This window comes from Pelmatolapia mariae, linkage group LG3_W (assembly GCF_036321145.2).
Source record: "Pelmatolapia mariae isolate MD_Pm_ZW linkage group LG3_W, Pm_UMD_F_2, whole genome shotgun sequence".
NCBI classification, from domain to species: Eukaryota; Metazoa; Chordata; class Actinopteri; order Cichliformes; family Cichlidae; genus Pelmatolapia; species Pelmatolapia mariae.
Window position 1 is genome coordinate 1,031,583 of NC_086229.1, and position 11,720 is coordinate 1,043,302.

At 44.2% G+C, this 11,720-nt stretch overlaps 1 protein-coding gene across 2 annotated transcripts; it reads right to left on the bottom strand.

The window, feature by feature from the left end:
• Positions 1–2,177: 2,177 nt before the first annotated feature.
• Positions 2,178–3,845, bottom strand: LOC134624144 (E3 ubiquitin-protein ligase TRIM39-like). 2 transcript variants are annotated; one of them, XM_063469124.1, is made up of 2 exons: positions 3,614–3,845; positions 2,178–3,577 (listed from the first exon to the last, which is right to left on the bottom strand). In XM_063469124.1, exons 1-2 carry the CDS (start codon positions 3,838–3,840, stop codon positions 2,182–2,184), a joined length of 1,623 nt encoding a protein of 540 aa, XP_063325194.1. In that variant the 5' UTR covers positions 3,841–3,845; the 3' UTR covers positions 2,178–2,181. The 2 variants fall into 2 exon arrangements, with proteins under 2 accessions (XP_063325194.1, XP_063325193.1); XM_063469123.1 differs by having other exon boundaries at positions 2,178–3,845.
• Between the last annotated feature and the right edge of the window lie 7,875 nt (positions 3,846–11,720).

Here is an 11,720-nt window from a genome sequence, read left to right on the forward strand (position 1 = left end):
AAGCGAAGGTGGATTTGTACGTTTGTACGCGAGCAACCCATTGCGGAAGGTGCAAGATTGATAAGGAGGCTTTACAGAATTCAGCGTATATTGCGGGATAGACGGGATCCTTTAGCTCAGCGCGACGGTGTGCTTATAGAGAGATATCGATTCTCCCGTGAGGGTATTATTTTCTTTCTTTCTTCCTCTCTCTCTCTCTCTCTCTCTCTCTCTCTCTCTCTCTATATATATATATATATATATTTCCCAACTTACTGTGCATGCTTCAGTCACCCCTTGCATGGGAACAGGTAAAAGTGATGGAGTGTTATGTAAAACTACACACAAAAAAACCCATGATGTCAATAAATGTCACAGTACAAAAAGGGGTGTGATGAGGGGGTGCAGGACCACCACCTGTCTTTATTTGCTCTGCCCTTTTCTTGGTTGCTGTTATAAACAAACAAACAGATTATTTCAGGGTCTCTTTTCAAGAGACTAAAAGCAATATAAGTGATAAATATTACCATTCTGTAGAATATTCTTATATTTCACTTTTACTTGTTCCCATGTTCTAGTGTGTCCTGTTGTGGCTCTAATGTGGAAGAGGATATGATGTAATATAATATAATGTGGAATAATATAATATCACATGATATAATGTAATATAGGGATGCACCGATACCGATACTGGTATCGGGTATCGGGGCCGATACTGTAAAATGTGTGCGTACTCGTACTCGTAAAAGTTAACCGATACCATGAACCGATACTAATTTAGCCCGGATGGGAATTTGGGAGTAGATACTCATAATTCCCATGGACTTGAACGCCACGGTAACATAACGTGTTCACAGTTCACTGCATGGAATGATGCACGAAGTTAGCTGAACCAAAGTGAGAGACTCGGCTAGTTTTACTGAGGTTAACCAGCACAAAAGAGTGTGTGACTACAAAGCTAACCGTGTGGGAGCTTCGCAACAGAGTGTGGGTGAAGTGACTTTTTGTTTCAACGGTCACACCACCATGGAAAACTGTGTTTCCAGCTACGACCGCCGAGGCTAAAGGCTAGCCCGGACTGCTTGGCTGTGCCACGGAGGCAGCCGCTATGGACTGTCGGAGAGCTGGACAGTGACGGGCTAACGCGCTGTAGCAGAGACAGCATCGGGTCCGCAGGGAGTGGATTTATTGTGGGACTGGTGAACGGCGACCTACCGAGCAACGGAACTGTAAGTCAGACTTTTGTGCTCTTACTGGGGAGAAGAGGATTTTTCTCCATCGTCCGGCGTGAGCAGCAAACAGGCCTGCAACAAGTGTGTGGAGCCCATGTGTGAATATTGTATGTTTAGTGGATTTATATAATGTGTTTTGGAGTGTATATTAGTGAGTCACTTACCAAAGGTGATAACATAAGTTGGGTTGATTAATATAATTTGAAAGGGAATTATTTCATTTATACAGTGTATTTCATTTTGTTAAGGAATTGGAATATCATTTGAGTTTAAAAAAGGGATGTGTTGTACAGTATTTGTCTCTGCCCTTACGTTCAGTAAACGTTTTGTTTGTGTTCAAGAGTTGTCTGGGGTCGTTTCTTTACTACTGGTTAAGTTTAACTTGTGTGTGGTAGAAGTATCGGTTTTTGTACTCGGTATCGGCAAGTACTAATATCCAAGTATCGGTATCGCATCGGTTTGAAAAAATTGGTATCGTTGCATCCCTAATGTAATATCATGGATCACTTACGAATTTAATTTGTCAGCAACCTTCTGCCCGCCCTCTCTCCTTGCTTTTGCAGCCTTTGCAGTGTTCCCCTGCGTTTTGATTAAACTCTGAAACTCCTGAAATCCCTCAATCAAGAGTTCTTGCTCTGCTGCCGAAAAATACTGAGCGCGCTCCTTCGACATTTTCGCCGACCAATCAAAGGGTTGCCGATCAATGTTTCTGCTATCAATGCGTAGCCCCTTTTCAGCCACCCAGTGATCTCACATTACCTCATCCAGCTATACTAATCGTCAACAACAGGTGTGTTCGGAGAACAGGAAAAGCGAGCTCAAAGTTAGCGCGATGATTTGATCTTGGATGAGGTACGAAGAACGGATCCCAGATGATCAGATTCTATAGAAACATGGAGACTGTAGAGGATTTACACTCAATATGTTCATTTGTTCCCTTCAAGAGAAATCAATCATTCATCAAATAAAATCAGTCGTTGATCGACTCAGTTTGATTGACAGGACAGATGATCAGAGGTGCAGAGTTTTTACCACCTTGATTCATATAGGGACAGAAGTATGGGTGGAGTTTGTGAGTGAAGGAGCAGCCAGTAAAGGAGTAGATCAGAGCTGCAGCACCTACATCATAAAAGGAGACCAGACCCTCCTCATAATCCACAAACACCCCCACCTTCTCAGGACGAGGATGAAGACAGAGACGGACTGGAGGTGAAGCATTAGCTTCATGCTTATTTCCATTTCTCAGCCACACAGTCCAGAAACCATTCCGAGGACTCAGTGTGACTTTTCCCTTCCTGTTGATCGACTCTGTGGCCACTCCTAATGCCCACTCAGTCTTTCCTTTAACCTGAACCTCAAAGTAAAATCTGCCTGAAGAGAAACTCTGCTCTCCTAAAACCATACCATAGTAAGAAAATCTCTCTGGGTTGTCTGGACGATTCTTCCACACATAACTATGATACACTTGTTTTCTGTCATTAGACAGGATGAGATAAGGATTTGCTGTATCAGGATCCAGAGTTACATCCACCTCATGCTGCTGCACCCTCTTCAGCTCAGCCTCAAACAGCTTCTTCTTTGTGGGTTTCCAGACTGTCTCCTCCAGCTGAGCCACAGCTCTCCCCACAGTCCCCTCATATGATGGTGGATGAACTCTGACCTCTGTCCAGTCCTTGGTGGGTAGAGCAGCTTTCAGGGAGGAGAAGCTTTGGAGGAGGTGGAGGTGGTCTTCAGAGCGTGAGAGCTGCTCCACCTCAGAGCTTCTCTCCATCAGCTCAGAGATTTCCTGTTCCAGATCTTTGATGAGACCTTCAGCCTGTTTCTCTGTAGTTTCCTGTTTGTCTTCGATCTCCTTCATGAGCTCCTTCAGGCGTCTCTCAACAGACTCCATCAGAGCAGTGAAGACCTGAACACCTTCTGCTTTCTGTCTGTCTGCAGCATCTTTACTCATCTTCACCGACTCTGTGATCTCCTGAATCTTCAGTCGTCTCTTCTGGATCATCTGCTGAATCTCAGCCTCTGTCTTCTCCAGCTCTGCCTTCTTTCCTTCATATTCTTCTCTCAGAGGAACAAACTCGTGGTTCTTGTGGTCTAAAACAGGGCAGAGCATGCAGACACACGTCTGGTCGGTCTTACAGAACAGCTCCAGAAGTTTATCGTGCTTCGTGCACATCCTGCTTTCCAGGTTCTCCACAGCATCAATCAGCTGATGTCTTTTCAGACGTTTCACTGTCAGATGTGGCTCCAGGTGAGTCTGACAGTAGGAGGTCTGACACACCAGGCAGGACTTCAGGGCCTTCAGTCTGGTTCCAGTGCAGACGTCACAGGGAACTTCTCCTGGTTTGGCAGCTTGTTGCTCTGAGCTGCTGCTGCTGGCTTTCTGCTGAGCTTCACGTCTGAACTGAGCAACCATCTCAGAGATGAAGGTGTTGACCCTCAGCTTAGGTCTAGTGTAGAAAGTCTCTTTACACATGGGACACTGACAGCTCTGATTCAGGTCCCAGTGCTGACTGATGCAGGTTTTGCAGAAGTTGTGTCCACATGGTGTAGAGACTGGATCAGTGAACACATCCAGACAGATGGAGCACAGAAACTGATCTTCAGATCGCAGATTGTTGGCAGCAGACATGTCTGCACTCTGAGGGAGAAAGAAAAGAAACATTTGATTCAAAATTCACTTTAAATTTCATTTTTAAAAAGAGAGAAACAAGCGTCAGTAGTCTGAGGAGCTTGGAAAGAAAAGTGTCTGGACTTCTTTGAGTTTCTTGAAGACGTTTCATCAGAGAAGCTTCTTCAGTTCTCAGAGTAACTGGTGGAGACCCAGCAACACACTCAGACACAAATTGGTTCATCCCAAACACAAACTTAACATCGTAGTGTCTGCTGTACAGTGCAGCGTCCAGATGAACAGAATAACTTTTGGGGATGAAGATAAATACAGTCGTTAAAAAGATGTGAAATTGTTTCTCTAACTGTTTTACAGAAGGTCCAAGATTCATCCAGATCATTTTATACTTGAATAAATCAGTTTGTTGGATATATTCCATCAATTACTGTGAAGTAAACTTCGACCTTGTTGGTGACTAAATACTTCTTATTGTAAGTCCAGATCAACGAGCCATTAATATTAAACAGTGACTGTTCCAATAGAAGTGACAGTGAGGAGGACAATGAATCATAAACCTCAGAAATGTGTTATTAACTGTTGATCCAGTATATTAATGGCATTTATGAGAACATGTTTATTCAGTGGTGTCTGTATATTTGGTCCATTTGTGCGTCATTAAAAACTGTTTTCTCTCACAGATACTGGAACATCACAGCTCCTCACAAACTCAGGATATGGAAGAAGATGAACTTTTCCAGTCACTCGCTGGGATACATCATTCAATTATTCTGGATCCTCAGAAAACATTGATTTATTTTTGCATTTCATATATTTGTTTGTCCAGATCAAAGATTTATGTTAGTAGAGAAGAAGCCACCATGATAAAGCCTGTGTGTGAAAATGAGATCAGTGAATTTTGTTGATCAAAATCACATTTAAGGAAGAATTCTGTCCTCCAGTTTGTTTCAATAAGCTTTGGGATTAAACACCATCATCTATGTTTGTGTCTGATGACATGTTTGATCCAGTTCAGCTTGAACATCACAGCTGATGTGTGAACTCTGACATATTTAAAGCCTCGATTATCAGGATGATTCAAACACATCTGTTTAAATAATGAGATTTATGTTTCCACACAAAGTTATAAAGTGCAGCATCGACTGTTTTCTGAATGATTCAGGAACATCTGTGACTCTTACAGGATACACTAAGTCAGATAATCTCTCTTTGTAAAATGTGTGAATGACTTTTTAAAGTACTGACCAAAATCTGCTGGTTTACAGTATCAAAGGCTCATATACATATATACATACACACACACACACACACACACACACATATACATATATAACACCCATCTCGCCCCTGCGGGCGGTTTATCCTTCAAGCTCTGGTCCTCTACCAGAGGCCTGGGAGCTTGGGGGTCCTGCGCAGTATCTTAGCTGTTCACAGGACTGCGCTCTTCTGGACAGAGATCTCCGATGTTGTTCCCAGGATCTGCTGGAGCCACTCGCCTAGCTTGGGAGTCACCGCACCTAGTGCTCCGATTACCACGGGGACCACCTTTACCTTCACCCTCCACATCCTCTCGAGCTCTTCTCTGAGCCCTTGGTATTTCTCCAGCTTCTCGTGTTCCTTCTTCCTGATATTGCTGTCATTCGGAACCGCTACATCGATCACTACAGCCGTCTTCTTCTGTTTGTCTACCACCACTATGTCCGGTTGGTTAGCCACCACCATTTTGTCCGTCTGCATCTGGAAGTCCCACAGGATCTTAGCTCGGTCATTCTCCATCACCCTTGGGGGCATCTCCCATTTTGACCTCCGGACTTCCAGGTTATACTCGGCACAGATGTTCCTGTACACTATGCCGGCCACTTGGTTATGGCGTTCCATGTATGCCTTGCCTGCTAGCATCTTGCACCCTGCTGTTATGTGCTGGATTGTCTCTGGGGCATCTTTACATAGCCTGCACCTGGGATCTTGCTTGGTGTGATAGACCCCAGCCTCTATGGATCTTGTACTCAGAGCTTGTTCCCGTGCTGCCATGATTAGTGCCTCTGTGCTGTCTTTCAGTCCAGCTTTGTCCAGCCACTGGTAGGATTTCTGGATATCAGCCACCTCCTCTATCTGCCGGTGGTACATACCGTGCAGGGGCCTGTCCTTCCATGATGGTTCCTCGCCTTCCTCCTCTTTCTTGGGTTTCTGCTGCCTGAGGTATTCACTGAGCACTCGGTCAGTTGGGGCCATCTTCCCAATGTATTCTTGGATGTTCGTTGTCTCATCCTGGACTGTGGTGTTGACACTCACCAGTCCCCGGGCCCCTTCATTCCGCTTAGCTGGACTTGGGGTGAAACCCTCCATGCATGGTAAGGAGCTTTCTTGTCTTTATGTCAGTGGCTTCTATCTCCTCTTTTGGCCAGCCTATTACCCCAGCAGGGTACCTGAACACGGGCAGGGCGTAGGTGTTGATAGCCCGGATCTTGTTCTTACCGTTCAGCTGACTCCTCAGGACTTGCCTGACCCTCTGCAGGTACTTGGTGGTTGCAGCTTTCCTAGCGGCCTCTTCATGGTTCCCATTCGCCTGCGGGATCCCCAGGTACTTGTAACTGTCCTCTATGTCTGCAATGTTGCCTTCTGGTAGTTCAGTCCCGTCAGTTCTGACTACCTTCCCTCTCTTTGTTACCATCCGACTACACTTCTCCAGCCCGAATGACATCCCGATGTCATTGCTGTATAGCCTGGTAGTGTGTATCAGTGAATCGATATCTCTTTCACTCTTAGCATACAGCTTGATGTCATCCATGTACAGGAGGTGGCTGACAACTGCTCCGTTTCGTACTCGGTATCCGTAGCCAGTCTTGTTAATGATCTCACTGAGGGGGTTCAGGCATATGCAGAACAGCAGTGGGGACAGAGCATCTCCTTGGTAGATCCCGCACTTGATGGTGACTTGTGCTATGGGCTTGGAGTTGGCTTCTTGTGTTGTACGCCACATCCCCATTGAGTTCCTGATGAAGGCTCTTAGGGTCCTGTTGATCTTGTACAATTCTAGGCATTCCAGTATCCAGCTGTGGGGCATTGAGTCATAGGCCTTCTTGTAATCAATCCAGGCAGTGCACGGGTTGGTCAGTGACAGGAGCTTCCATGTAGTACTGAGGCAGGTTATTGGTCGGTAGTTGGATGGAACCGGTCCCTTCTGGGGGTCCTTGAGGATCAGGACTGTCCGGCCTCCGGCCAATCAGAGAGGTCCTGCCCTCCCTCTGATTGGTTTAGCCAACGATATGGGCATAATGTGTTGTTGACCACACGGAGACTTTCAGAGTTGCAGAGATTTTCTTTTGTTTTTGCTCGAATGGCTGGTCATACTGGTGTGACCTAGCATTTGTTTGGGCTACGTCCACACTAATGCGTTTTCGTTTGAAAAAAAACTGTTTTCTCTCCGTTTTGGTCTCCACACTGAGATGCCGTTTTCTCCAAGGAAAACATTTTGAAAACGCTCTCAAAAACGCTCTCAAAAACAAATACATTTGGAGATGGTGCATTCGTGTCACAGTGTGAACCGTGAAAACAGAGACTTTCTAAAATGATGATGCATGTTAGTCATGTGATGCAGTCATGTGACCAATTAAACAAAGGCATTATACAGCAGTTGTTTTGTTTGCTCTAAGTTTTGACAGCCCTATTAAAGATTAATATCAGTCTGTACATGCTCCAGATTGCTTTTCTTCAAATTCTTTAATTCTTGCTCACTACTGCAACTTTGTACTTTTGCGTTACTGGCAGCAACAACTCCACCTCATTGTTAGCCCATTTAAAAAACTCAGTGCTTTTCCTCCACCTTTTGCCGCGACGTTTCAAAGAGCCGGAAAGTAAATAAACGGCAGACAGAAATGAGACAGGTCGAATCATCTTGCGTTTCACGCAGGCGCAGGACTGGAACGTAAGCGCTTTCGGACGTATTAATGTGGACGCACAACTCTGTGAAAATGACTGAAAATGCTAGTGTGGCCACGGACACGTTTTCAGACAAAAATGCTGTTTTCAAATCTATCCGGTGTAGTGTGGACACAGCCTAAGTCGCACCATGGAGAAATGAGGTGGCACTCTAGAGCCCTGATGAAGTGAACAGAGTGAAGATTTGTGTAGAAACAGGAAGTGTGATCAGCTGCACTCACCACTGTTGCTGAGAGAAACCTGATGGACTCCAGTGAATCTTCTTTTAGAGACAAACAGGACTCGACTGCAGCTCTGCTGCTGCTCTCTCACACTTCTGCAAAATGCCGTTAAACTTCTCGTCTTTGCTCCGCCTCTTCCTGCCTTTCCCTTTACAGCAATCAGCTGGTCTGTACTCAGTGACTGTGTGCAGCGGGTGGGAGGAGTGAGGAGTGGTGTGTGGGTTCACACAGTAATGACGGCCTCAGGTGATCAGGAGAAACTCACCTGGATTTCCTTTTTCCACAGCAGACTGAGAGCTTCAGGTGGACCCTGAAGGAGGTCTCAGACACAGGTGGTAAAAGTACACACAGTGTGTACTGAAGTAGAAGTACTACTGTTAAAAATACTCCAAGTACTAATTCAACTTCTTTACTCAAGTAAAAGTAAAAAAGTACTGGCTGTGAAATGTAAGAGAGTAAAAAGAGCTGATTGAAGAACATTTCTTACACATATGTTTATACAAAGCTAACTGAACCATGTGCTACATCAATGTAATAATAAAATAATATTATTCACTTTATTTCAGTCTAAATTTGAATTCTAATAAATATTTTACCTTGAAATAATTGAAAAAAAATCTGCCAAGTTAAAATTCTCTAGTTTTTCTCTGCTTTCAAGATTCACTGTCTTGAAAAAGGTTCATATATCTTACACAATGTTGCTCTGTAGCTGATTGTGTCTTATTTAAACTGTAGTAAGATATTTTGAGTAGAAATAGGACAAATATACTGGATAAGATTTGGAGTTTTTGCAGTGCATCAGAGATCTGTGTCCAGAAGAGCTAGTTCATGCATGTATTACTTCCAGACTGGACTCCTGTAATTCATTATTATCAGGAAGTCCTAAAAGCTCCCTGAAAAGCCTTCAATTAATCCAAAATGCTGCATGTGCACTAGAACTGAACACATTACTGTAGGTGTTGGAGCTGTTATCGATGAAACACTGTCCTTCTCCCTGCCGTCTCTCGTCATGAGATCCTCCACCGATGGGCCAAAGTAGGCTGTCATTCCCAGAATAGTCCCAGGTCTCTATCTTACAATAAAAATATCTCCTTCCCCCAATAAAAATTAAAACCATAAACTGGGAGGGCTGGGTTTGATTGTTCCTGCTTAGGTTATTTTCCGATTCTGCCCACATCCTGAGAGGGTTGGGTTTGTTTGCTCTCGCTGGTCTGATTGAGCATCCCTGATGTTTCACACTGGTTACCAGTTCTTCAGAGGGAAAAACACAGGTGGGAACAGGAGAGAAGCAAGGCACAAGATAAACAGCTCCCCAAGGGGTCACATGGGACTATTTCACGCGCGGTGTGTTCAAAAGCACATTATTAATCTCGTACATTCTAAACTCTAACCAGCTTCACATCATTCACACTATATGAGGGTTAGTGTTGAGGAAAAGACTGCAGATGCTGGTAATCCACAAGTGCACGGTCCTTCATGAGACAGGTGGTTGGTGCCCCAACCATTGTCATTTTTCTTTTTGTGCCTGTCCCGTTTGGTTCTTTAGCCATCAGTGTTGTCTGAAAGCTAACAAAGACGCCCAACGGACTAACTTGGTCCATTTCATTGACCTTTCTTGTTATTATTTATTTTATTTTATTTTCAGTTGTTACAGACGGGACAGACATGGCTGGAAAGGGAGAAAGAAAGATGGAGGAAAAGAAAAACAGAGGGGAAGAGGGACAGTGAGAAAGGGCACTTAAAAAGGGAAAAAATCTCCTGGATCAGCTGTTGAGAGGAAAAAAGGGAAAACAAGCAAAAAAAGAGAGCAAGACAATAAACACAGCACCATCGCATTAATCTAGCTGAGTGTTAATAACAGTAAATACTAAATACTGAATGTTGTTGTGCAGCACGCAGGACCGACAGCGCACAATGTGCTTTGAGTTAGCAGCCACACAAGTGGGCACCGGTCTCCCCCACATACACAAGTCCACACTCCCCACTCTGAATGGCGCACACGAGATTCTTTGAATCCAAAGAGAGCTTGCCTGCAGTTGGCCATGCCGTTCCTCTATGTGGATTAGATACCATGTATCTATGCAATAAGTAACACACCAGTTTTTTGGAGGGCATTTTGACCTTCCCCTCCAATTTTGCTCTCATTAAAATGTCACACAAACTGGGATTTTTTCCCCTGAGAGCTTGAAAATGTAAAATCTATGTCTTAATTATGCTGCAGAACGTGTGAGGCAGATGGTAACTTGTTCTGTGCATGCAAAACACCCTCTGGTCAGCTTTCTGTTATGGCCTCTATCACTTCAATAAATACTGTGGTATCTAAAAAATGAATTTTTAAGTGGCTACTCTCATATTGAAGTTTAACTGACCAATGATGTGTATTTAAAATCTGTGCAAACTCTTTAAAAGTGTCTTCCACATGCACCCACTCGCCTATAATATTGTCTATCTTTTATTTTCTACATTTTCTGCACTGGGCAGAAGCCTGAAGGGAAAAGGAGGAACACACACATGTAAAGGAAGCACTTAAAACATGTGGTTATCCTAATTGGGCGTTTATAAAGTCAGCAAAGATGCACAGAAAAGAAGATCAGACACCAGCGAGGGAGGATAAGAAAGACAGACGCAGCAACATTGTCATCCCCTATGTAGCCGGTGTATCAGAGAAACTCAGGAGAGTTTTCTCCAAGCACGACATCCCAGCAACACACTCAGACACAAACTGGTTCATCCCAAAGACAAAACTCCAAAACACAAACTGAACAATGTGGTGTTTGCTGTACAGTGCAGCGAGGAATGCCCAGACCTCTACATCGGAGAGACCAAACAGCCACTTCATGAACGCATGGCACAGCATAGAAGAGCCACCTCCACGGGACAAGACTCAGCATCCATCTGCATCTGAAGGTCAAAGGTCACTCTTTGAGGATGCCAATGTTCATATTTGGACAGAGAGGACAGATGGTTTGGAAGAGGAGTAATTATTCAGCCCTTTGAGTCAATACTTTGTAGAACCACCTTCTGCTGCAGTTACAGCTGCCAGTCTTTTAGGGTTTGTCTCTACCAGCTTTGCACATCTACAGACTGAAATCTTTGCCCACTCTTCTTTGCAAAACAGCTCCAGCTCAGTCAGATTAGATGGACAGCGTTTGTGAACAGCAGTTTTCAGATCTTGCCACAGATTCTCGACTGGATTTAGATCTGGACTTTGACTGGGCCATTCAAAAAGTTCAAGGGGGCCAAATACTTTTGCAAGCCATTGTAAACTGTTTTTAAACTGAAATCCTAAAACAACAAAATGTCACAGCATGTAAACCTTTTACACTGAGAAACAAAGAACATGGATTTACACCACCCAGGTTCTGATGGAGGGCCTTTACTGCTGAGGCCAGTAAGAGTGATTGATCCATTTAATTCATCTGTTAAGTTCAAATAGCTGAACACTGAAGCATCACAGACTTGTCCATCTCCACAGAGTTGATCCAGCCCTAACTATATGGAAAGGAAAGTTTTAAGCCTAATCTTGAAAGTAGAGATAGTGTCTGTCTCCTGAATCCAAACTGGAAGCTGGTTCCACAGAAGAGGGGCCTGAAAACTGAAGGCTCTGCCTCCCATTCTACTTTTAAATACTCTAGGAACAACAAGTAGGCCTGCAGAGCGAGAGCGTAGTGCTCTAATAGGGTGTGTGTATGTGTGTGCGTCCAGAGTTCAGCTGAGACAGTG